Source organism: Eptatretus burgeri, chromosome 11 (genome assembly GCF_056783735.1).
Source record: "Eptatretus burgeri isolate ZD-2024b chromosome 11, Ebu_testis_v1, whole genome shotgun sequence".
NCBI classification, from domain to species: domain Eukaryota; kingdom Metazoa; phylum Chordata; class Myxini; order Myxiniformes; family Myxinidae; genus Eptatretus; species Eptatretus burgeri.
In genome coordinates, this window is record NC_140971.1 from 3,986,410 (window position 1) to 4,013,715 (window position 27,306).

General features: G+C 47.9%; 2 protein-coding genes across 6 annotated transcripts in view; one reads left to right on the plus strand and one right to left on the minus strand.

Annotated features, from left to right (window-relative positions):
* Positions 1-672: 672 nt before the first annotated feature.
* POLR1H (RNA polymerase I subunit H) lies at positions 673-14,481 on the minus strand. 5 transcript variants are annotated; one of them, XM_085844927.1, is made up of 6 exons: positions 14,306-14,481; positions 14,048-14,109; positions 2,101-2,225; positions 1,921-2,015; positions 1,677-1,786; positions 673-1,235 (listed from the first exon to the last, which is right to left on the minus strand). In XM_085844927.1, exons 3-6 carry the CDS (start codon positions 2,219-2,221, stop codon positions 1,211-1,213), a joined length of 351 nt encoding a protein of 116 aa, XP_085701053.1. In that variant the 5' UTR covers positions 2,222-2,225; positions 14,048-14,109; positions 14,306-14,481; the 3' UTR covers positions 673-1,210. The 5 variants fall into 5 exon arrangements, with proteins under 5 accessions (XP_085701053.1, XP_085701052.1, XP_085701056.1 ...); XM_085844926.1 differs by having other exon boundaries at positions 14,048-14,112; XM_085844930.1 differs by lacking the exons at positions 14,048-14,109; positions 14,306-14,481 and adding an exon at positions 2,981-3,134 and having other exon boundaries at positions 1,921-1,961.
* The window catches only part of DDI2 (DDI proteasomal shuttling factor 2), a 56,677-nt gene continuing 33,083 nt past the window's right edge, over positions 3,713-27,306 (plus strand). Inside the window, exons 1-2 of the mRNA XM_085844918.1 lie at positions 3,713-3,869; positions 3,955-4,095. Of these exons, the coding sequence (XP_085701044.1) occupies positions 3,958-4,095 (138 nt within the window). The 5' untranslated portion in view covers positions 3,713-3,869; positions 3,955-3,957. The remainder of the gene's footprint in view (positions 3,870-3,954; positions 4,096-27,306) is intronic.

Genomic DNA, 27,306 nt, shown 5'->3' on the forward strand with positions numbered 1-27,306 from the left:
CAAATCATATATCCAAGTTGGCCTCCAAAGTCAGCCACTACACTGACTGAGTATACGCTGTCACGTAAAGTCTCTCATTGGCACACCTGAACTCTTATCCACCTATAAGGCCTTCATCCGCAGCAAGATTAAACAATGTTCTCCCCTTTGGGCTGCCTCACACCTTGCTCAGTTTGATGCTGTGGGGATCAAGACACTCAAAATCATTGGAATCTCCCTGAAGAAGTGGAGTCTCTGGGCCTATCACTTTCACATTACAGACAGATCAGTGGTCTGTCTTCTACCATATTTTCTAGTCTTACCCTGCTGCAAGTGCATTTCCCCCCTTTCCACGATGATCTGTTCTGTGTTGTTGGCTCCTCCACGAGCCTCAACTTTGTTCACAAAAAGAAAACTCCGAGCATAACCAAACAACCCAGCATCATCAAACCTCCTGGCATCACCAAGCCAAGCAGCATTGCCAAACTGCGAGGCCACTAGGCGTCACCAGTCCGCCCAGGATATAACCGAACCACCCAGGATATAACCAAACAACCCAGCATATAACCAAACCAGCCAGGATTAACCCAGGATATAACCAAACCACCCAGGATATAACCAAACCACTCAGGAGATAACCAAACAACCCAGGATATAACCAAACAACCCAGGATATAACCAAACCACCCAGGGTAACACTTGCCCAAGAACTGTTTAATCAGAACCCCTAACATTCTGTAAACAAAGTAAGGTACTTGATAATCATTTCGATGGGAAGTTTACTTTTCACAGTCATGGAAGTAAGCACGTAGAGTTGGGGGAATTTATTAACCGTCATGTGTGGATATTGTGCCTGAATTTTGGAATACAGTCCCATGAACATTTCAATTGAAGCAGTAGGTCTAAATATCAGGAAAAGTATGTTTTGAAATTAAAACCCAATCGATGTTTTCAAATAACAAACTTTATTTTGATATGTTCTGGTGCAAAACTGGAAATGGGTGTTTTCCAACTAAACCGAATGAGCCCAAAATATGAGAGTCATCGGCGGTGTAAATGTTATGATCTTGAGTAACTCCAAATCCACACTTGTAAGGATGATGACTCATGGTTGTGGTTTTAAATTGGTCACATGTTTCAGGTAAAAACAGGAGGAGCGCTCCAGCAATTAACCATGATAGAACCACGTCGAGCAAGACCATGAACCTTCCATAGAGCAGCAAAGATCGTATCACGAATCCTCCTTCTCCTGGAACCTACACAAGAAAGGATCACATTGTGTTATAACGCAGCATGTTGTTCTTCGTCTATCAAGCCTCCACACTCATCTCATTGGCGATGTAAAAAAACTGAGGAATACAAACAAGTCAATGATACAAGTATGTGCAAACGGGAATGGTTGCCCAAAGATTGGGGTCCATTGCAGGCCCATATTCACCCCTCCGCGAGGCCATTTAATACCGGTGTGTACGGCCTTTAACAACCTGTGACTGAAATGGGCTTTCTGTACCAGCCATTGTGGACAACATCTCACACTGTGCTTGTGCAGGTGCTGACATTGGTTGTTCTTGTGCAGGTGCTGACATTGGTTGTGCAGGTGCAGGTGCTGACATTTTTCGTCAAAATCCCACAAATGATAATTAAACGCCGAGCAATGCACAGCGATAGCCAAGACCAACAGTGTTGTATACTCGTACCCACAGCTGGCACACGCGTAGAAAACGGTCTGCCCTTCATCTGCAGAGCGTGTCTGCTGGGTATGGTACCGCGCCTGGTTGTGGCCACACTTCTTACACAAACGTTCCACCTATGACCACAAAACAAGGCGATCATCACACATTCAAATACGAATGGTAAGGTGAAGTGCACCCTACCCTTACAAGTGCAGCTATGACCTAAGAGGTAACGAGAAAACAAACAAATTAAGTTGGAACAACCTACCAACAGTCCAGAGTCTTCATCTTCAATGTCCTCAATCCGTGCTACCTTAGCCGAAAGGAAGGTCACATTGGAGGAGGTCATCACATTCTGCAGTACTGGTACAAGGTCACGGGAACTTGTAACACAAACTCAACAACATCCCTGCATCTCCAAGGACATCCCCTCATTCTCTTCCCGTACCTGTGATGGGCTGTGCCTTCCCGCAGTGCCGACATACCATCAAGTTCCCAACCACAGGCAGTGGTAGCACCGTACCACACTTGGGGCACAGCTCCGGCCATGAATCAAATGCACCACTCATGGTTCTACAAGCCAAATAATTAATTAATTGATTGATCTTTAGACAGACAGAAAAATAAATAAGGTATTAAACTTACCCAACAATTTCACATCACGCGAGGTAACGAGAATACACCATGTACATGGGAACACCACAATTTAGCTTTTCTTAATACATCTCCCTCCCTCCCCTCCACCTTCACCTCTCCCCCACCCTATTCTACAACCACTTACCTTCCCCTCTACCTCCCCTCACTTTCTCCTCCACCACCACCACCTCTCCCCCCCCCCACACTCCACTTCACCTCTCTCAAACCCTCCTCCCACTCCACCTCTCTCTTTAACCCCCACTCCACCTCTCTCTTTAACCCCTCCCCCACTCCACCTCTCTCTTTAACCCCCCACACCCCACTCCACATCCCACCTTAACCCCCCACACCCCACTCCACATCCCACCTTAACTCCCCACACCCCACTCCACATCCCACCTTAACTCCCCACACCCTCCCTTCCACTGTCTACTCATTCATTACTCCCATTGCAGACACACTAGTTTTTCTCCATCCCGATTACCAATTAATTACCCATTCTGATTAAGCTTGGAATCGAACCCATTTACCAGCATCAAGGTTGTTTTGACGAGTGTGGTGGGTAAGCTTTCACGGACAAGCTCAACTTCGTCAAAGGATGTTTTTCTTTTTGACTAAAATCCAGATAAAAATTTTCCTCCTATTTTAAAAAAAAAAGATTTATAACGCACACACCTGGGATTGCAGCATACCTTTTATACGATGGGTTCAAACTTTACTCACTCAGTCCACTGCACGTACGAGATACACATTTAATACAAGCCCACGTGACCCAGCACTGACAAACACGGCAAGAGAAACAACGTGCTTGTTGTACTTGTTGTTGGGGTTGTTGTGGTGGTGTTTTGGTGTTACGGTTTAGAAAAAGTAAATATGTAAAAATATCATAATATAACAACAGATTGTCTTATTGTGTGCTAAATGATGATATTCCCACGTGGTTTGGGGATTTACCATCAAGGAAGGGTGCCAACTTATGACGTCACTTCCGGGACGTCTTTGTTTTTGATTGATTTGTGAATGTACAGAGTTGTTTGAGGAATGCTTTTTGCCACTCTCGCGATAACCTGTGATGAAAGTTCGTGCTTTACTCAACGACAAACCATTCAAATAATGACGTAATGTTTCCGTCGTGAGATTTTTTTTAAACAACAACTACATGTTCTCACCAGTTTTTTTTTGTAGCATTAGCAAGTCGTTCTCGGTTATTTAAGATTTAACATAAAGACATTTTAAAACGACATCAGTAATTCTTTAATCTTTTTTAGGCGCAAACGAGATGAGACGTCGAAGTTTTAAGAAGTGGTGTATCGCGACACTTTTATTCAGCGAAGCTGGAATCCATTTTTTTCCACGTTACGCAATGTTTTAATTTTTATATCTGACGAGAGGAGCTCCTGCACGGTTTAGCGTCGTCAGTCGGTCTACAATAAAAGGGCCGAGTCACAATCCTCACAGAACTGTTCGTGAAACGAGCCCACATCGACGTGTGACGTCACGCTGTGCGCATGCGTCGTGGAAGAGTCCGTGGTGGTGGTTGGGAAGGATCGGTACTCTTTGGGGGAAAAGGAACTAGCTGAGGTAAAGCGAAAGGTACGATAAGCCACGGGACCGATAAAAAGTGTTTTCTCATCGTTTTTAGTCCCACAGCTCAGTTTTCGTACAGGACATGCAGCTCACGGTGTACGTGGAGCGGCCGAACCGTCCTGAATTGGCGTTCAGCCTCGATGTGGGTTCAGATCTCGACTTGGAGAACCTGAAAGCGCTTTGCGAGGCTGAGAGCGGCATTCCCAGCCAGGAGATGCAGGTAGGAATGAACTCGCCGATTACTTGACTTGCAACGAACAACAATTTGTACAGTACAGTAGAGTACAGTAAAGTAGTTTCCAGCAAAGTCATGATTCTTTCTGTGTTTCAATAATACGGAATAGGCAAAGCCGAGAAGCGAACGTAGAATTCTTCATACATTCGCTTCTGACTACCTACTACCTCAACATTACCTTCACAACAACTACACCGCCGAGAACAGGATCTCATCTAAAAAAATAAATATTACCTTAACATTGCCTTCACAACAACAACTACACCGCCAAGAACAGGATCTCATCTAAAAAAATATATATTACCTTAACATTATACCTCAACATTACGTTCACAACGACAACAATACTGCCAAAAACAGGATCTCATCTAAAAAAATAAATATGACCTCAACATTACCTTCACAACAACTACACCGCCAAGAACAGGATCTCATTTAAAAAAAAAAATATTACCTTAACATTATATCTCGACATTACCTTCACAACAACAACACCGCCTAGAACAAGATCTCATCTAAAAAAAATATATTACCTTAACATTATACCTCAACATTACCTTCACAACGACAACTACACCGCCCAGAACAGAATCTCATATAAAAAAATAAATATTACCTTAACATTACCTTCACAACAACTCCACCGCTGAGAACAGGGTCTCATCTAAAAAAATAAATATTACCTCAACATTACCTTCACAACGACAACTACACCGCCGAGAACAGGATCTCATCTAAAAATATATATATATTACCTTAACATTATATCTCAACATTACCTTCACAACAACTACACCGCCGAGAACAGGATCTCATCTAAAAAAAAATATATTACCTTAACATTACCTTCACAACAACAACTACACCGCCTGGAACAGGATCTCCATCTAAAAAAAATTAAATATAACATCAACATTATACCTCAACATTACCTTCACAACGACAACTACACCACCTAGAACAGGATCTCATCTAAAAAAAAAAAATATTACTTCAACATTACCTTCACAACGACAACTACACCGCCTAGAACAGGATCTCATCTAAAAAAATTAATATTACCTCAACATTACCTTCTACCTTCACAACAACAACTACACCGCCTAGAATAGGATCTCATCTAAAAAAATAAATATTACCTCAACATTACACCTCAACATTACCTTCACAACGACAACTACACTGCCCAGAACAGCATCTCATCTAAAAAAAATTAATATTACCTCAACATTACCTTCACAAACAACTACACCGCCGAGAACAGGTTCTCATCTAAAAAAAAAAAAATTACCTCAACATTATACCTCAACATTACCTTCACAACGACAACTACACCGCCTCGAACAGGATCTCATCTAAAAAAAATATATTACCTCAACATTACCTTCACAACAACAACTACATCGCCTCGAATAGGATCTCATCTAAAAAAATTAATATTACCTCAACATTACCTTCACAAACAACTACACCGCCGAGAACAGGTTCTCATCTAAAAAAAAAATATTACCTCAACATTATACCTCAACATTACCTTCACAACGACAACTACACCGCCGAGAACAGGATCTCATCTAAAAAAAAAACATTACCTCAACATTACCTTCACAACAACTACACCGCCTCGAACAGGATCTCATCTAAAAAAATTAATATTACCTCAACATTATACCTCAACATTACCTTCACAACAACGACACCGCTAAGAACAGGATCTCATCTAAAAAAAAAAAATACTAGAAGTGAACGTAGTATTCTTCTTACATTCGCTTCTGACTTTAGAGCCTGGTGTTGGCTTAGTGGTTAGGGTGGCGGCTTGGGATCCCAGTATCCTGAGTTCAAGCCCCGTTGGCTGCTGAATTAACACCAGGGGGTTGACTCAGCCTGTCATCCTTCCGAGGTCGGCGAAATGAGTGCCAGTGTACTGGTCCTGGTGTATGCCCCGGTTAGAATAGGTGTACCATATCCCTGTGTGTCGTAAGAGGCGACCAGGGTTGGCGTCAGGAAGGGCATCCGGCCATAAAAACATTGCCTCACAAAAAGTCAAACCCCTGCACAGCAGGGAAAAATGGCTGTAAAAACGGTCATTTTTTTTTTTTCGCTTCTGACTTTACCTATAACTTGTTCACAACTGTAGACGCAATTTCGGGTTACTTCGGCATGGATTCGGGATCAGCAATCAAATAATATAAATCACGTTTAAAAATTATTTTTTGATGATGCGGGAGATATCTTTATTAATATTCAGTGGAGGAAATATACACCATGTCTGATATTTGGGTCTTTCATGTCTCCGACGATGCCTTTATCTCCCGGCATGCATCATTCCCCATGACAAAAACCGGAAGCAAAAGGGTCATAGCCAATGACACGGATTCCAAATTTCCAGGGTATTGTGTTGTTGTTGTTGTTGTTGTTGTTGTTTCCTATTCTCTCACTTGCACACGTTAAGTATGAAGCTCACTACGTGCACTATTATTTTCTGATCACCATGAACCGTACCGAGCTGTCTTCTGTATTCACCATGAACCACACCGAGCTGTCTTCTCCGATCAACATGAACCACACCGAGCTGTCTTCTCTATTCACCATGTACCGTACCGAGCTGTCTTCTGTATTCACCATGAACCGTACCGAGCTGTCTTCTCTGTTCACCATGAACCGTACCGAGCTGTCTTCTCTATCCACCATGAACCGTACCGAGCTGTCTTCTCTGATCACCATGAACCATACCGAGCTGTCTTCTCTGATCACCGTGAACCGTACCGAGCTGTCTTCTCTGATCACCATGAACCATACCGAGCTGTCTTCTCTGATCACCATGAACCACACCGGGCTGTTTTCTCCGATCACCATGAACCGTACCGAACTATCTTCTCTGATCACCATGAACCATACCGAGCTGTCTTCTCCGATCACCATGAACCACACCGGGCTGTTTTCTCCGATCACCATGAACCACACCAAGCTGTCTTCTCTGATAACCATGAAGCATACCGAGCTGTCTTCTCTGATCACCGTGAACCGTACCGAGCTGTCTTCTCTGATCACCATGAACCATACTGAGCTGTCTTCTCTGATCACCATGAACCACACCGGGCTGTTTTCTCCGATCACCATGAACTACACCGGGCTGTTTTCTCTATTCACCATGAACCACAACGAGCTGTCTTCTCTATTCACCATGAACCACACCGAGCTGTCTTCTCCGATCACCATGAACCACACCGAGCTGTCTTCTCTGATCACCGTGAACCGTACCGAGCTGTCTTCTCTGATCACCATGAACCATACCGAGCTGTCTTCTCTGATCACCATGAACCACACCGGGCTGTTTTCTCCGATCACCATGAACCGTACCGAACTGTCTTCTCTGATCACCATGAACCATACCGAGCTGTCTTCTCCGATCACCATGAACCACACCGGGCTGTTTTCTCCGATCACCATGAACCACACCAAGCTGTCTTCTCTGATAACCATGAAGCATACCGAGCTGTCTTCTCTGATCACCGTGAACCGTACCGAGCTGTCTTCTCTGATCACCATGAACCATACTGAGCTGTCTTCTCTGATCACCATGAACCACACCGGGCTGTTTTCTCCGATCACCATGAACTACACCGGGCTGTTTTCTCTATTCACCATGAACCACAACGAGCTGTCTTCTCTATTCACCATGAACCACACCGAGCTGTCTTCTCCGATCACCATGAACCACACCGAGCTGTCTTCTCTGATCACCATGAACCGTACCGAGCTGTCTTCTGTATTCACCATGAACCATACTGAGCTGTCTTCTCCGATCACCATGAACCACACCGAGCTGTCTTCTCCGATCACCATGAACCACACTGAGCTGTCTTCTCCGATCACCATGAACCACACCGAGCTGTCTTCTCTATCCACCATGAACCGTACCGAGCTGTCTTCTCTGATCACCATGAACCGTACTGAGCTGTTTTCTCTGATCACCAGGAACCGTACCGAGCTGTTTTCTCTGATCACCAGGAACCGTACCGAGCTGTCTTCTCTATTCACCATGAACCGTACCGAGCTGTCTTCTCTATTCACCATGAACCGTACCGAGCTGTCTTCTCTATTCACCATGAACCGTACCGAGCTGTCTTCTCCGATCACCATGAACCACACCGAGCTGTCTTCTGTATTCACCATGAACCATACCGAGCTGTCTTCTCCGATCACCATGAACCACACCGAGCTGTCTTCTCTGATCACCATGAACCACACTGAGCTGTCTTCTCTATCCACCATGAACCGTACCGAGCTGTCTTCTCTATCCACCATGAACCGTACCGAGCTGTCTTCTCTGATCACCATGAACCGTACCGAGCTGTCTTCTCTGATCACCATGAACCGTACTGAGCTGTCTTCTCTGATCACCATGAACCGTACCAAGCTGTCTTCTCTGATCACCATGAACCGTACCGAGCTGTCTTCTCTGATCACCATGAACCGTACCGAGCTGTCTTCTCTATTCACCATGAACCGTACCGAGCTGTCTTCTCTATTCACCATGAACCGTACCGAGCTGTCTTCTCTATTCACCATGAACCGTACCGAGCTGTCTTCTCTATTCACCATGAACCGTACCGAGCTGTCTTCTCTATTCACCATGAACCGTACCGAGCTGTCTTCTCTATTCACCATGAACCGTACCGAGCTGTCTTCTCTGATCACCATAAACTATACCAAGCTATCTTCTCTATTCACCATGAACCATACCTCGATGTTTTCTCTGATCACCATGAACCATACCTCGATGTTTTCTCTGATCACCATGAACCATACCTCGATGTCTTCTCTGATCACCATAAACCATACCTATCTATCTTCTCTATTTACCACTAACCATACCTCTATATATATGTCTTCTCTATTTACCATGAACCATACATACCTTGATGTATATCTTTATATACCATCAACCATACCTCGATATACGTTTTCTCTTTTTCCATGAAGCTCGATATATCTTACCTGATCATTAACAACACCTCGATAGCTATTGTCAGATAACCATGTACACAAACACGATAGGTCTTCTCTGATCACTAAGTTCCGAAGACATTTTTCCTCCTCCTGGGTTTCAACTCATAACTAACTGTGACCCTCCATTTCCTGCCAAGACCCTTCTTCCCAAAAAACCCATCTTTACAAATGCTCGTACAGCTCCGTTTTTGAAAACCTTCACAGACCCAGCCATCACAACCGATCCCGACAGTTCCTGTTTGTTGTTAACGTCATGAATCACTCACAATGCAAAAAGAGTTCCTGATCAAGTTTTAGAAGTTTAAAACTTGTCAAGTACAAGGACAGACGATGCTATCCAGTTCTGTGTTGGGTCTGCAAGGTTACCAAGTTCAATCTATACTTTGGGTTAGGGAAGGGTTAACAGGATTGGTGTGGGATTGTTATTGAAGGAGGTTTGTTGTTTGGCAGATGGAATGGATCAGTGCAGTTTTGGAGCTGATTCTGAGAAACTCAAATTATCTGAAAGTGGTATAACTGGTTGAGTTGGGGGGAGGTTTGGGTGCTTGGTGAATAAAGTTGAACTTCTGAAAGTGTATGCAAAGACAGTGAGGAGCTCTGGGGTGAGATGTAATTGTCATAGTTAAGAGAAAATAAATTCAGGATTTCCTGTAATTGATGTACATATACATACATATATATATATATTGTTACGTTTGAGGGAGGGGGTATGCATTCAAAGGGTAATTAGGATGTTTAATTAGGTATGCCATGCTGTTCGAGTTTACCAGGATCTCGATGTAATAAGTAGCAATTCAGTGGTGATAAGTTGTCTAGTAAATGTTCATTTCTTCAAGGGGGGAAATGATAATTGTCACGTAATTAGATAGGGACACGGGATAGGGTAAGTGTGTCTGCGTAAACCCCTTTTGGTATTCTCTGAAGACTGGCCGTGACGTCACAGGACAGTGCAGCGGATGGCTCCGCCCCATTATCACGATTGGCGGAAGGCGATGGCGGTGGGCCAATAAACGGCTCGATTGAAGTGACGAGGACAGAAGGATAAAAAGGTTCTGTTCGGGGTCGAAAACGAAGAAGAAGAAGATTACAACCAGAACGATCGTGTTTTTTTGGTGTGGGAGCTGTGGCGGCAGAGAGCGTCCTGGTTGTCCCGCTCCTTGGCGCGGGAGCTGGTTCCCTGGCGGCTGTGGGCGGACTTGGGCCAGGACCAGGAGGTCGACAGCACCGCGGTTTCTCCTGCCCCCCCCCCCCCTGGCGAGAGCAAGGCCGGCTCGTCCGGCGCCGATCCAGGGACAGTTGCGTCCACACCACGGTCCAGCCTGACCACCAGAAATAGCTACGTTTTGTGTGTGTGTGTGTGTGTGTGTGTGTGTGTGTGTGTGTGTGTGTGTGTGTGTGTGTGTGTGTGTGTGTGTGTGTGTGTGTGTGTGTGTGTGTGTGTGTGTGTGTGTGTGTGTGTGTGTGTGTGTGTGTGTGTGTGTGTGTGTGTGTGCTTGGCGCCTTAGAGGGATTGAGAACTGTATATTCATTGGAATTGTCTGTGTTTTTCCCCACGCCCGATCCCACACCATCCCGTCGAATCGCCCCGGATCCCTCTTCTTGCCGAGTCTTGTTATTTCTGGTAATAATTAGAAAAACAAATAAACATCATCAACTCAGTGAAAAGTGACTCGTGCCACCTTCCTCGTCCCGTTTGCGGTAGAGCGATTAAAACCGCCATGTTTGGGTTATAAATAAATAAACCGCCTCCATCGTTTCAGCTCATTCTACGTTGGCGGGACTGTTCAAGTCCCGTGAACGTCACAATATATATATATATATATATATATGTATATGTATATATATATATATATATATATATATATATATATATATATATATATATATATATATATATGTATAATTTTTTTTAAGCTTCCTGGCTAAAGCCGCTGTCACACCTTGACAATTTAGCCAACGTATGCCGACATATGAAAAATTTGTCTAAAACGCTGGCACACGTCGAATACGTTATGGGTAAGTTTTGTGTACGTTAAGAGCACGCTGAAGCACGCTGGCATATGTCATAGTACGCCGAGCTTGTCGACAAATTGTAACATGCTCAAAATTTTTTGACGTATGCCAGCGTATGACTCACACATTCTGCATACGCTGGCCATAAGTTGTAGGCACGTTACGCGATCGTTGACACACGTCGACACACATTACTTGAAAGTTACTCATAAGTTGAAACACGTCGAGGTAATGTTTAGCGTACCCGAAACTTATTTCTAACCTATGAGTAACGTGTTGTCGGCACGTTACGCGATCGTTGACACAGGTCGACACGCGTTACTTGTAAGTTACTCGTAAGTTGAAACACGTCGAGGTAAGGTTTAGCGCACCCGAAACTTATTTCTAACCGATGAGTAACGTGCTTTGAACCTATGTGTAACGTATCTCCAACGCACATTGACGTATGTAGATGTAATTGACGTCTTCCGGACGACCACAGAACTTGCTGAACGTGTTTCTAACTTACAGCTACCGTATAATGACGTATTGGCAGCGTTTAGGGGAATTGGTATATATAAATGGGCTTCACAGGAGGAACCCGTCAGTGTTCCAAATTCCATGGTTTTTTTTTTTTCTTTTTTTTTTCTTCGGTATGACGGTGATGTTGACACTTCGATTTCTAGTGCGGTTATAATATAATATAATTAATAGGCTGCCGCTCAACGATTTAAATCATAACCGCACTAGAAATCGAATTGTCAACATCACCATCATACCGAAGAAAACCCCCTCCCCCCCCAAAAAAAACCATGGAGTCTGGAACACTGACGGGTTCCTCCTGTGTGAACCCCATTTTTAGGTCATCTCTATCATCTCAGTCGAGATGACCCAATAATAAGTCTCGAAGTCAGTCCGTACGTCCGTCCGTACGTACGTCCGTCCGTCCGTCCGTCCGTCCACAATCAAACCGAGTGGAGACAAATAACCAATAGTGGAATGGATCGAGGTCGATGAGACATGCACAACGATATAACTTTCAAAGTCGTCCAAGGTCGAGGTCAACGTCACGAGGCTGTCAAAGTTGCGAAAATAGTCAGTATCAAATCATATCTCCTCCCTCATTTATCAAGAGAGATGAAATGTTATTCGTGATTCATATACTATGGACTATTATCTCGAACAACACGAGCCATTTTTTTGAAATTTGTTCTCGTTCCGATTTTATAGCCCTTCAAACTTCGCTCTGATTCCCCGTATGGGCCGTTCATAAAGTACGTACATACAAAAATAAAAGTATTAAAAAATGAAGAACCGGAACTCTCCGAGACAAATATTACATTTGAAGCTTTTGTCAGATTTAACTAAAACAATGGAACACAAGTTTATATGCACACTTACTTTCATTTATGACATTAACATTGTTTTGAATGTCAATTTGTACTTTTATTTTCATGAATGATGTGCTGTGATATTAAAAGAAAAAGGTAAATTACACCGCTAGGGACTGCATCGTCATGGCTTAGAAACATCGGTTCATAAGGAACTGCTGGCTTTGCAAGCGATTAGCGATGTATGAGGGGGGTGGGTGGGTGGTCACTTGCCTGCATACAGAAGGGAGTGGGTGGTTTTGAAACCCGGACGTAGACCGTACGTACTTTATGAACTGCCCCTATTCCAATCTGGCACAGAGTTATTTTCGACCTTTGGCAGAGATGACCGGCACTCCCTCTTGGGGGTATTTTTATATACCAATTCCGCTAAACGCTACCAATACGCCATGAAACGGTAGCTGTAAGTTAGAAACACGTTCAGTAAGTTCTGTGGTCGTCCGGAAGACGTCAAATACGTCTACATATGTCAATATGCGTTGGAGATACGTTACTCATAGGTTCAAAGCACGTTACTCATAGGTTAGAAATAAGTTTCGGGTACGCTAGACATTACCTCGACGTGTTTCGACTTATGAGTAACTTACAAGAGTAACGTGTGTCAACGATCGCATAACGTGCCTACTACTTATGGCCAGCGTATGCGGAACGTGTGAGTCATACGCTCGCTAGCATACGTCGAAAAATTTCGAGCATGCTTAAAATTTGTCGACGTGCTCGGCGTACTACGATGTATGCCAGCGTACTTCAGCGTGCTCTTAACGTATACAAAACTTACCCTTAACGTATTCGACGTGTGCCAGCGTATTCGGCAAATTTTTCATACGTCGGCATACACTGGCTAAAACATCAAGGTGTGACAGGGCCTTGACACTTTGATGTCTCGTGCGGTTATGATTTGAATCGTCGAGCGGCAGCCTTTTAATAGGCTACGCCACGTGATCGTCGGTGATACGCTGCCGCGCTATGCATACGTTAGACTATCGTTGGGCATAGGTTGTGAATGCCAACAACACGCTAAGCATTCGTTGGTATAAGTTATCTATATTTTATCGAAACGTTCTGTGTACGTTACTAATACGTTATGCATACGCCCAACTCGTTATGAATACGCCAAAAACTTAAAAAAAACATCAATAGTTCAGCGTACGCCAGCATTTTATATACATTTTGATACGTTGCCATACGCTGGCTATAACGTCAAGGTGTGACAGCGGCTTAAGCAGTTGCATGGGCTTCCATGTATTAGGCATGAGCTTCGTAGAGCAACACCACAGCATGTCCGATTGTTGTACTGCAGCCAATACCGGGGAAGATAATTAAATTCTCAATTTTATAGACCAGTCCACCCTGGAGAGGGAACATCCATGGACACGTGTTTCGGGCTCGTTGGCCCTCGTTAGTGCGGAGCAGAAGTTCCTGTCCAGAGTGGACCGTCAAACCTGACAAGACATCAAGTAGAGTTCTGATCTCAGAGGTCTACAAATATCGATGTTCACGCAATCTCGAGTTGCATGCATTTCTGTGGCGAGGTTGCATACGTGGTTGATCTCAGGATGTGTACGTGGTTGATCTATAGGCTCAGAGTCGCTGGTTCATACACCTACTGGAAGAAAAACAAACAAACCACAAACTATTCAGTCAGTTCTATCATCACCCTATAATTACCTTTTCATCAATTTATTTCATCGACCAGCTGTCAAAGGACAGGACATTCTGAGCAAACACCACAAATATTCCACACTCCATTGGGAACAAAGAGCCGTGTGTGTCTGTGTGTAAAATAAAGAAAGACTCACCCCCATCTCTCACCTCTGAATGGAGGGAACAGCCAATCCGCTCTCACCGAATCAACTAAACCCAGGTGGCTAGGATTATAGCAATAAATTGACACCTCCAATGCTCTTCTGGCTGCAGAAGCTGCATAAAGCAACCAAGACGACCTATGCAAGGTAAGCACTTTGCTGTTTCAAACCCTTCCCAGAGTTCCTCCACAGCTGTAAAGACGTTCACACATAGTACACACATGAGAATCCAAATGCTGCACACACACCCTCAGCTGCAAGACCGGTTTCATCGCTTCTTTGTGAATCATCAGCGACGGTGCAGACAGCAATGCATACCAATGAGGCTCCCAAGCATGTACCATGTGCAAATGTCAAAAGCAGTCAATATATAAATAATAAAGAAAGACCCACCCACATCTCTCACCTGTGAGTGGAGGGAATAGCCAACCAGTTCTCACCTAATCAACTAAACCCGGGTGGCTCGGATTATATAAATAAATTGACACCTCCCAGGTGAGAGATGTGGGTAACGTTTGTGCACTTGTGGCCTGGTTTTGTTCTGGTGGCCTGCCAATGGGGACACTGCATCCACATGACTCAAGATTGACTGTTGACACAGATACACAATGATGTTATGTTGGCAGCCTTATGGTGCTCCAGTTCCAGGACCAATTCAACATGACTAATCTGGCATGTATTTCAGTTTGTTTTCCTGTGATTTGGAACTAGTTCTTACATAATTCTGGTGAGTGGACCTTCACTTGTAGTTATGTTGGCATGATGTGGACCGACTCATGGAGACGTGTTATTACACTTCCGTCTTAAAGGACCGATGGAGTTAAGTTAAATCAACAGAGTTAAGTAAGCCTGGTGTTGGCTCAGTGGTAAGGGTGGTGGCTTGGGATCCAAGGGGCCTGAGTTCAAGCCCCATTGGCCACTGAATTACTACACCAGGGGGTTGACTCAGCCTGTCATCCTTCCGAGGTCGTCAAAATGAGTACCAGTGTGTACTGGTAGAGGGGCACTACATCAGCGACACAGTCACGCTTCCAAGACATGATAGCTACCCAGGCAGCTCAGCTGCCATACGCAAGAAGAAGAAGAAGAAGAAGAAGAAGATCAGAGTTAAGTCGGATCAACAGAGTTGCGTCGGATCAACAGAGTTCGTTGCGTCGGGTCGACGGAGTTCGTTGCGTCGGGTCGACGGAGTTCGTTGCGTCGGGTCGACGGAGTTCGTTGCGTCGGGTCGACGGAGTTCGTTGCGTCGGGTCGACGGAGTTCGTTGCGTCGGGTCGACGGAGTTCGTTGCGTCGGGTCGACGGAGTTCGTTGCGTCGGGTCGACGGAGTTCGTTGCGTCGGGTCGACGGAGTTCGTTGCGTCGGGTCGACGGAGTTCGTTGCGTCGGGTCGACGGAGTTCGTTGCGCCGGGTCGACGGAGTTCGTTGCGTCGGGTCGACGGAGTTCGTTGCGGCGGGTGGAGGGAGTCCGTTGCGCCGGGTCGACGGAGTTCGTTGCGCCGGGTCGACGGAGTTCGTTGCGTCGGGTCGACGGAGTGCGTTGCGGCGGGTCGACGGAGTTCGTTGCGTCGGGTCGACGGAGTTCGTTGCGTCGGGTCGACGGAGTTCGTTGCGTCGGGTCGACGGAGTTCGTTGCGTCGGGTCGACGGAGTTCGTTGCGTCGGGTCGACGGAGTTCGTTGCGTCGGGTCGACGGAGTTCGTTGCGTCGGGTCGACGGAGTTCGTTGCGTCGGGTCGACGGAGTTCGTTGCGGCGGGTCGACGGAGTTCGTTGCGTCGGGTCGACGGAGTTCGTTGCGTCGGGTCGACGGAGTTCGTTGCGTCGGGTCGACGGAGTTCGTTGCGCCGGGTCGACGGAGTTCGTTGCGTCGGGTCGACGGAGTTCGTTGCGTCGGGTCGACGGAGTTCGTTGCGTCGGGTCGACGGAGTTCGTTGCGGCGGGTCGACGGAGTTCGTTGCGTCGGGTCGACGGAGTTCGTTGCGTCGGGTCGACGGAGTTCGTTGCGTCGGGTCGACGGAGTTCGTTGCGTCGGGTCGACGGAGTTCGTTGCGTCGGGTCGACGGAGTTCGTTGCGTCGGGTCGACGGAGTTCGTTGCGTCGGGTCGACGGAGTTCGTTGCGTCGGGTCGACAGAGTTCGTTGCGTCGGGTCGACAGAGTTCGTTGCGTCGGGTCGACAGAGTTCGTTGCGTCGGGTCGACAGAGTTCGTTGCGTCGGGTCGACAGAGTTCGTTGCGTCGGGTCGACAGAGTTCGTTGCGTCGGGTCGACAGAGTTCGTTGCGTCGGGTCGACAGAGTTCGTTGCGTCGGGTCGACAGAGTTCGTTGCGTCGGGTCGACAGAGTTCGTTGCGTCGGGTCGACAGAGTTCGTTGCGTCGGGTCGACAGAGTTCGTTGCGTCGGGTCGACAGAGTTCGTTGCGTCGGGTCGACAGAGTTCGTTGCGTCGGGTCGACAGAGTTCGTTGCGTCGGGTCGACAGAGTTCGTTGCGTCGGGTCGACGGAGTTCGTTGCGTCGGGTCGACGGAGTTCGTTGCGTCGGGTCGACGGAGTTCGTTGCGTCGGGTCGACGGAGTTCGTTGCGTCGGGTCGACAGAGTTCGTTGCGTCGGGTCGACGGAGTTCGTTGCGCCGGGTCGACAGAGTTCGTTGCGTCGGGTCGACGGAGTTCGTTGCGTCGGGTCGACGGAGTTCGTTGCGTCGGGTCGACAGAGTTCGTTGCGTCGGGTCGACAGAGTTCGTTGCGTCGGGTCGACGGAGTTCGTTGCGTCGGGTCGACGGAGTTCGTTGCGTCGGGTCGACGGAGTTCGTTGCGTCGGGTCGACGGAGTTCGTTGCGTCGGGTCGACGGAGTTCGTTGCGTCGGGTCGACGGAGTTCGTTGCGTCGGGTCGACGGAGTTCGTTGCGTCGGGTCGACAGAGTTCGTTGCGTCGGGTCGACGGAGTTCGTTGCGTCGGGTCGACAGAGTTCGTTGCGTCGGGTCGACAGAGTTCGTTGCGTCGGGTCGACAGAGTTCGTTGCGTCGGGTCGACAGAGTTCGTTGCGTCGGGTCGACAGAGTTCGTTGCGTCGGGTCGACAGAGTTCGTTGCGGCGGGTCGAAAGAGTTCGGTGCGTCGGGTCGACAGAGATCGGTGGGTCGGGGCGACAGAGTTCGTTGCGTCCGGGTCGACAGAGTTCGTTGCGTCGGGTCGACAGAGTTCGTTGCGTCGGGTCGACAGAGTTCGTTGCGTCGGGTCGACAGAGTTCGTTGCGTCGGGTCGACAGAGTTCGTTGCGTCGGGTCGACAGAGTTCGTTGCGTCGGGTCGACAGAGTTCGTTGCGTCGGGTCGACAGAGTTCGTTGCGTCGGGTCGACAGAGTTCGTTGCGTCGGGTCGACAGAGTTCGTTGCGTCGGGTCGACAGAGTTCGTTGCGTCGGGTCGACAGAGTTCGTTGCGTCGGGTCGACAGAGTTCGTTGCGTCGGGTCGACAGAGTTCGTTGCGTCGGGTCGACAGAGTTCGTTGCGTCGGGTCGACAGAGTTCGTTGCGTCGGGTCGACAGAGTTCGTTGCGTCGGGTCGACAGAGTTCGTTGCGTCGGGTCGACAGAGTTCGTTGCGCCGGGTCGACAGAGTTCGTTGCGTCGGGTCGACAGAGTTCGTTGCGTCGGGTCGACAGAGTTCGTTGCGTCGGGTCGACAGAGTTCGTTGCGTCGGGTCGACAGAGTTCGTTGCGTCGGGTCGACAGAGTTCGTTGCGTCGGGTCGACAGAGTTCGTTGCGTCGGGTCGACAGAGTTCGTTGCGTCGGGTCGACAGAGTTCGTTGCGTCGGGTCGACAGAGTTCGTTGCGCCGGGTCGACAGAGTTCGTTGCGTCGGGTCGACAGAGTTCGTTGCGTCGGGTCGACAGAGTTCGTTGCGTCGGGTCGACAGAGTTCGTTGCGTCGGGTCGACAGAGTTCGTTGCGTCGGGTCGACAGAGTTCGTTGCGTCGGGTCGACAGAGTTCGTTGCGTCGGGTCGACAGAGTTCGTTGCGTCGGGTCGACAGAGTTCGTTGCGCCGGGTCGACAGAGTTCGTTGCGTCGGGTCGACAGAGTTCGTTGCGCCGGGTCGACAGAGTTCGTTGCGTCGGGTCGACAGAGTTCGTTGCGTCGGGTCGACAGAGTTCGTTGCGTCGGGCCGACAGAGTTCGTTGCGCCGGGTCGACAGAGTTCGTTGCGCCGGGTCGACAGAGTTCGTTGCGTCGGGTCGACAGAGTTCGTTGCGTCGGGTCGACAGAGTTCGTTGCGTCGGGTCGACAGAGTTCGTTGCGTCGGGTCGACAGAGTTCGTTGCGTCGGGTCGACAGAGTTCGTTGCGTCGGGTCGACAGAGTTCGTTGCGGCGGGTCGACAGAGGTCGTTGCGTCGGGTCGACAGAGTTCGTTGGGGGGGGGCGACAGAGTTCGTTGCGTCGGGTCGACAGAGTTCGTTGCGTCGGGTCGACAGAGTTCGTTGCGTCGGGTCGACAGAGTTCGTTGCGTCGGGTCGACAGAGTTCGTTGCGTCGGGTCGACAGAGTTCGTTGCGTCGGGTCGACAGAGTTCGTTGCGTCGGGTCGACAGAGTTCGTTGCGTCGGGTCGACAGAGTTCGTTGCGTCGGGTCGACAGAGTTCGTTGCGCCGGGTCGACAGAGTTCGTTGCGTCGGGTCGACAGAGTTCGTTGCGTCGGGTCGACAGAGTTCGTTGCGTCGGGTCGACAGAGTTCGTTGCGTCGGGTCGACAGAGTTCGTTGCGTCGGGTCGACAGAGTTCGTTGCGTCGGGTCGACAGAGTTCGTTGCGTCGGGTCGACAGAGTTCGTTGCGCCGGGTCGACAGAGTTCGTTGCGTCGGGTCGACAGAGTTCGTTGCGTCGGGTCGACAGAGTTCGTTGCGTCGGGTCGACAGAGTTCGTTGCGTCGGGTCGACAGAGTTCGTTGCGTCGGGTCGACAGAGTTCGTTGCGTCGGGTCGACAGAGTTCGTTGCGTCGGGTCGACAGAGTTCGTTGCGTCGGGTCGACAGAGTTCGTTGCGTCGGGTCGACAGAGTTCGTTGCGCCGGGTCGACAGAGTTCGTTGCGCCGGGTCGACAGAGTTCGTTGCGTCGGGTCGACAGAGTTCGTTGCGTCGGGTCGACAGAGTTCGTTGCGTCGGGTCGACAGAGTTCGTTGCGTCGGGTCGACAGAGTTCGTTGCGTCGGGTCGACAGAGTTCGTTGCGTCGGGTCGACAGAGTTCGTTGCGTCGGGTCGAGAGAGTTCGGTGCGTCGCGTCGACAGAGTTCGTTGCGTCGGGTCGACAGAGTTCGTTGCGTCGGGTCGACAGAGTTCGTTGCGTCGGGTCGACAGAGTTCGTTGCGTCGGGTCGACAGAGTTCGTTGCGTCGGGTCGACAGAGTTCGTTGCGTCGGGTCGACAGAGTTCGTTGCGTCGGGTCGGGTCGACAGAGTTCGTTGCGTCGGGTCGACAGAGTTCGTTGCGCCGGGTCGACAGAGTTCGTTGCGCCGGGTCGACAGAGTTCGTTGCGACGGGTCGACAGAGTTCGTTGCGTCGGGTCGACAGAGTTCGTTGCGTCGGGTCGACAGAGTTCGTTGCGTCGGGTCGACAGAGTTCGTTGCGTCGGGTCGACAGAGTTCGTTGCGTCGGGTCGACAGAGTTCGTTGCGTCGGGTCGACAGAGTTCGTTGCGTCGGGTCGACAGAGTTCGTTGCGTCGGGTCGACAGAGTTCGTTGCGTCGGGTCGACAGAGTTCGTTGCGTCGGGTCGACAGAGTTCGTTGCGCCGGGTCGACAGAGTTCGTTGCGTCGGGTCGACAGAGTTCGTTGCGTCGGGTCGACAGAGTTCGTTGCGTCGGGTCGACAGAGTTCGTTGCGTCGGGTCGACAGAGTTCGTTGCGTCGGGTCGACAGAGTTCGTTGCGTCGGGTCGACAGAGTTCGTTGCGGCGGGTCGACAGAGTTCGTTGCGTCGGGTCGACAGAGTTCGTTGCGTCGGGTCGACAGAGTTCGTTGCGTCGGGTCGACAGAGTTCGTTGCGTCGGGTCGACAGAGTTCGTTGCGTCGGGTCGACAGAGTTCGTTGCGCCGGGTCGACAGAGTTCGTTGCGTCGGGTCGACAGAGTTCGTTGCGTCGGGTCGACAGAGTTCGTTGCGTCGGGTCGGCAGAGTTCGTTGCGGCGGGTCGACAGAGTTCGTTGCGTCGGGTCGACAGAGTTCGTTGCGTCGGGTCGACAGAGTTCGTTGCGTCGGGTCGACAGAGTTCGTTGCGTCGGGTCGACAGAGTTCGTTGCGTCGGGTCGACAGAGTTCGTTGCGTCGGGTCGACAGAGTTCGTTGCGTCGGGTCGACAGAGTTCGTTGCGTCGGGTCGACAGAGTTCGTTGCGTCGGGTCGACAGAGTTCGTTGCGTCGGGTCGACAGAGTTCGTTGCGTCGGGTCGACAGAGTTCGTTGCGTCGGGTCGACAGAGTTCGTTGCGTCGGGTCGACAGAGTTCGTTGCGTCGGGTCGACAGAGTTCGTTGCGTCGGGTCGACAGAGTTCGTTGCGTCGGGTCGACAGAGTTCGTTGCGTCGGGTCGACAGAGTTCGTTGCGTCGGGTCGACAGAGTTCGTTGCGTCGGGTCGACAGAGTTCGTTGCGTCGGGTCGACAGAGTTCGTTGCGTCGGGTCGACAGAGTTCGTTGCGTCGGGTCGACAGAGTTCGTTGCGTCGGGTCGACAGAGTTCGTTGCGTCGGGTCGACAGAGTTCGTTGCGTCGGGTCGACAGAGTTCGTTGCGCCGGGTCGACAGAGTTCGTTGCGTCGGGTCGACAGAGTTCGTTGCGTCGGGTCGACAGAGTTCGTTGCGTCGGGTCGACAGAGTTCGTTGCGTCGGGTCGACAGAGTTCGTTGCGTCGGGTCGACAGAGTTCGTTGCGTCGGGTCGACAGAGTTCGTTGCGTCGGGTCGACAGAGTTCGTTGCGTCGGGTCGACAGAGTTCGTTGCGTCGGGTCGACAGAGTTCGTTGCGTCGGGTCGACAGAGTTCGTTGCGTCGGGTCGACAGAGTTCGTTGCGTCGGGTCGACAGAGTTCGTTGCGTCGGGTCGACAGAGTTCGTTGCGTCGGGTCGACAGAGTTCGTTGCGTCGGGTCGACAGAGTTAGTTACTTCGGGTCAGCAGAGTTACGTTAGATCAATAAACTTAAATTAGATCAGTACAGTTTCTGTGGTGGATAGGCAGATATAATAATTAAATAATGGGGTAAATTCAAGGACATTCTGTGTTTTGTGTTAGAGAGAAAATAAGGGCAGGCCTGGTGACATCATTAAAGGTTGTTTGCGTTCAGGTATAGCTGTCTGGTCTTGTTTAAGGATTGGAAGGTTTATCATATCAAATGGAAAACAAAGGATGCAAGCGGTTCAGGCAGTTGTATCAGAATACACGATTGGGTTTTTAATGTGACCTGTGCGACAATATTCTCAAATTACTGAATATGCCTGTTTTCCCAGCTCACACTCTTGAGGAGAATGAATTGTGTATGTGTGTGTGTGTGTGTGTGTGTGTGTGTGTGTGTGTGTGTGTGTGTGTGTGTGTGTGTGTGTGTGTGTGTGTGTGTGTGTGTGTGTGTGTGTGTGTGTGTGTGTGTGTGTGTGTGTGTGTGTGTGTGTGTTTTTCCTAAGGGCCATATAAATCACATGATGCAGCGTCACATGATTGATGATGCTTGTCTCCATTCAAGGCTGAGTGGGTTTTTAAATTTTTTATGATTTTGTTCAAGTCTGATGAGTGTTTTCTTATTTCGTAGACAAAGTCGAGGCTCATGGAAGAGCAAGAACACAGTGGAAAGAGGGAAACACCAACATTGGGGTAGAGGAGCACTTGGAGGAAGGATGGGGATTAGGAATTGAGGACAGGAGATGGAGACAGGTGAAGAAGCTGGATACAAGCTCAAACACAGCAAGTAAAGGAGGAGAAAAACCAGAGATTAAACAGAGATGGATATAACAAAAAAGAGGGTGTGGTGGGGGGGGGGTGGTGGATGGGGACTCAATAACTTCGGAAGGAAGGGTGGGATTGCGGAGGATTATTGAGGTTGGAGAAGATCATGAGTATGCAGAGGGGATGATTTGAGATGGTGGTGAACAACAATCTTGAAGCCTTGGGTCAAAGATTGAGATTGAATGAAATGTGGAAGTTTATTCCCCAGGTGGAAAAAGAGAGGAACAAATGAATGGAGATAAGCAGTCATTCAGGATTTTGGAAGTTTCATCAGAAGGGAGTTTATGGTGGACTGTCGGCATAAACCTGGTGCGAGGGGGGGACAAAGCATGGAAATAGCAGAAGGTGCAAGATCAGAAAGGAGGCGATATAACACAGAGACCACCCACCTATCTGCAATGGGAGTGTGATCATCGGCCCATAGACTTAGTTTCAACGTGGGAGATTCCACTCTGATGTGGAATGTGGTACACCGTAATGATCGTCGTGATCTCATGAGTTGATTCGGCTAATTTACTTCAAAGAATCCGGAACAATTCCCATGCTTTATACACACGCCATGTAAAGGTGTATCCATCCATCCAATGGGACTATGTGCAGAGCGTTGGTGCTGCCTAAGTAGTCTCCTTGGCAATTGGGCACAATCGTGGATGGGTCGCAACTCCAACACAGGATACCAGCAAGCCGGCACTCATTTTGCCAACCTCGGAAGGATGACAGGCTGAGTCAACCCCACCTCATGTTAATTCATTGGTTAAAGGGGCTCAAACTCAGGACCCTAAGATCCTAAGCCAGCCACCCTTACCACTAAGCCAACACCAGGCATAAAGGTGTATCGGGCAGCTTAATAGGTCCTTCCATGGCATGGCATTCTAATTACAAAACTAGAAAGGAACTCGGTAGAGCGTATACCTCCACCCCGTAATGCCTGATCCACAAGAACATATCGGACCCAATACATTTTTGAAATACTCTCTATATCGTTTTTGGCCCTATCTCTCAATGGTGAAGAATCATTTTAAAATTAAATAATTCTTGTATTTGGATTCCGATCTTCATCAAAATCGAATCAATTCAGCCTTGTTACACACACACACACACACACACACACACACACACATCCAACGTGTCCACCAAGTTTCGTCCGAATCCGTCCACAAATTTTTGAGATATCGTTTTGGCCATCCCTCTCAATGGTGAAGAATCACTTTTTAAAAAAAATTCCAGTCGTGGGATCCGGATCCGGATCTTCACCAAAATCTAATCAGTTCGTCCTTGTCACACATCAAACCTGCCCACAAAATTTCCTCGGAATCCGTCCACAACTTTGAGAGATATCCTGTACACAAACAAACAAATGAAATTGCTCGTTGAGAAAGGAATTGCCGGAATAACTTTGTCATATCTCCATGATCTCTGAAAAAACAAAAACCTGGAGTTTGATCTTTCAAGGTCACCGGATTTGCCTTGACCTTGTGACTTCAAATAGTGACAAGCGATGCATGCGCGAGATCAAACCTAGTTTGAAGTCGATACGACCATTTTTGAGTACGTTATGACAAAAAAACGATTCACGGTTTATAGTCGCCCTTGGTATTGACCTTGATTGAAGGTCAACCAAACTTAACACATCAGTAGCCAGTGCCATTGCCTACTTAGGTGCAAATATTGGTGAACAAATCTGCACAATTGTGGACACTGTCAAACTTTTTAAAAATCTGAAAATTTGCATTTGTTTATCATTCGGGAACTTTGTTGCCATGGTAACTGGAAGTGGCTGAACCAAATTTCATCATTTTTGGCATATAGTAGGACACTCAAACCAAGATACCACCTGCCAAATTGGAAGTCAATTGGGATTGAAATGACGTTTTTATCGCAATTTGAAATTTTTGACCCGACCCCCCCCCCGACATTTGACCCCCGACCGCTAAGAAGGGTGTTGGTGTGACACCCCAATGAGACATATGGTTGGATGCAGAATTGGAAGATGCACATTTTGGATTTGGTTTGAAGTCGATCCGACCATTTTAGTGGACGCTATTGCGAAAATAAGAATTTCGGTTTTTGGGTGACCTTGACTTCTGACCTAGATTCACCAAAAACGACAAGTGTCTAATTGGACCGTGGCCGACGTCTGTACCCAGTTTGGTCATGATCGCTGAAACGGCGTGGCTGCTACAGGGTAAACAAACACACAAACAAACAGACAGACAGACACACACAACCGACCAACAAAATTGCCGAAATCCGAAGGATTCCGGCAATTAACAAACAGAGAGGGGTGAAAACAAAACTTCCTTCACCTTTGTTGGCGGAGGTAACAAATGACAAAAACGATGATGACATTGTGCCAATTAAAGCATATATATTGGGGACATTTACCATCTGAGCTTTGAGCCCACAGTCATGCTGAAATACGTTGTTCGGTTGCAACGAGAAAGATGCTACGGTGTTGTTGAGTCCTCTCATGCCTTTAAATCGCCTTCACATCATATAGACGATAGACTACATATGTATTTTTATTTTATTTAAATACGTTACTGAGATTACCTTCTTTCTTTATTGTCATGCCTTGCACTTATGTGAGTGTCTTGTTCCTATAACGTTTTGAACGTCCCACGTGTGACGATTTGTTCAATTATTATTCCTGCATTGTGATCGAATGTGACGATTGTTTCAGAAAGACGTAAAAATGTAGACATTCATTGTTTTGTCCCCTGTGTATAGAGGCGATGTAACTTGTGTCGATACAAGATAAGATGAGGGCTTCAAGATAAGCAACAAGAAAATGTGTATAAATGATAAAGTAAAGATATAACAGAACGGTCATCATCTCGACACCGTTCCACTGTCCATGTTTCGACCATTTAAACATCAGAGGGTCCGTGACACAAGTATTTTACACCGTCTACTCTTTCAGAGGAATGAAAGAAAAGTACATGAATTAATAGATGAATATAAAGTTTGTTGTGTTTGAATAATAAAGAAAGAGTGTGAAAGTTTGAACAGTGGATGGAGAAAGGAAAATCGAATGACTTTATTAACTTAAGATCTGTATATATTCGAGAGAGGAAAAGGGGAATGTAATTCAATGTGACAAGAAGAAGAAGAACACGAAGAATGCATGCATTTGTTTGAAAGAGTGGTGACTCTGAAAAGGGAAGGGAAATATGGGAGGGACAGGGAAGGTTGTGGAATGAGTGGAACAGGAGGAAGATTGGTGGTGGAGTGAGTGGAACAGAAGGAGGAAGATTGCTGGTGGAGTGAGTGGAACAGAAGGAGGAAGATTGCTGGTGGAGTGAGTAGAACAGAATGAGGAAGATTGGTGGTGTAGTGAGTGGAACAGAAGGAAGATTGGTGGTGAAGTGAGTAGAACAGGAGGAGGAAGATTGGTGGTGAAGTGAGTGGAACAGGAGGAAGATTGGTTGTGTAGTGAGTGGAACAGGAGGAAGATTGTGCTGGTGTAGTGAGTGGAACAGGAGGAAGATTGGTGGTGTAGTGAGTGGAACAGGAGGAAGATTGGTGGTGAAGTGAGTGGAACAGGAGGAGGAAGATTGGTGGTGAAGTGAGTGGAACAGGAGGAAGATTGCTGGTGTAGTGAGTGGAACAGGAGGAAGATTAGTGGTGAAGTGAGTGGAACAGGAGGAAGATTGCTGCCCAGCAGGCACACAACGTTGTTGCAACGTCGTTTGCCAGTTCTATCCTGACGTCAGAATTGGGTCAGTGGGAAGTTGTTTTTGCAACACCCATGATGTCTGTTTTCAACATTGTGACAACATTGAAATCTGACGTGACAACGTTGAAATCTGACGTTGTTGCAGCGTCGTGTTCTGGTTGTACCTGACGTCAGAATTGGGTCAGTGGGAAGTTGTATTTGCAACACCCATGACGTCAGATTTCAACGTTGTGACAACGTCAGATTTCAACGTTGTGACAACGTCAGATTTCAACGTTGTGACAACGTCAGATTTCAACGTTGTGACAACGTCAGATTTCAACGTTGTGACAACGTCAGATTTCAACGTTGTGACAACGTCAGATTTCAACGTTGTCACAACGTCAGATTTCAACGCCAGACAACGCCAGATTTCAACGCTTGTCACAACGCCAGATTTCAACGTTGTCACAACGCCAGATTTCAACGCTGTCACAACGCCAGATTTCAACGTTGTGACAACGCCAGATTTCAACGTTGTCACAACGCCAGATTTCAACGCTTGTCACAACGCCAGATTTCAACGCTGTCACAACGCCAGATTTCAACGCTGACAACGCCAGATTTCAACGCGTTGTGACAACGCCAGATTTCAACGCGTTGTGACAACGCGTCAGATTTCAACGCGTTGTGACAACGTCAGATTTCAACGTTGTGACAACGTCAGATTTCAACGTTGTGACAACGTCAGATTTCAACGTTGTGACAACGTCAGATTTCAACGTTGTGACAACGTCAGATTTCAACGTTGTGACAACGTCAGATTTCAACGTTGTCACAACGTCAGATTTCAACGTTGTCACAACGTCAGATTTCAACGTTGTCACAACGTCAGATTTCAACGTTGTCACAACGTCAGATTTCAACGTTGTGACAACGTCAGATTTCAACGTTGTCACAACGTCAGATTTCAACGTTGTCACAACGTCAGATTTCAACGTTGTCACAACGTCAGATTTCAACGTTGTCACAACGTTGAAATCTGACGTCGTTGCAGCGTCGTGTTCTGGTTGTACCTGACGTCAGAATTGGGTCAGTGGGAAGTTGTATTTGCAACACCCATGACGTCAGATTTCAACGTTGTGACAACGTCAGATTTCAACGTTGTGACAACGTCAGATTTCAACGTTGTGACAACGTCAGATTTCAACGTTGTGACAACGTCAGATTTCAACGTTGTGACAACGTCAGATTTCAACGTTGTGACAACGTCAGATTTCAACGTTGTGACAACGTCAGATTTCAACGTTGTCACAACGTCAGATTTCAACGTTGTGACAACGTCAGATTTCAACGTTGTGACAACGTCAGATTTCAACGTTGTGACAA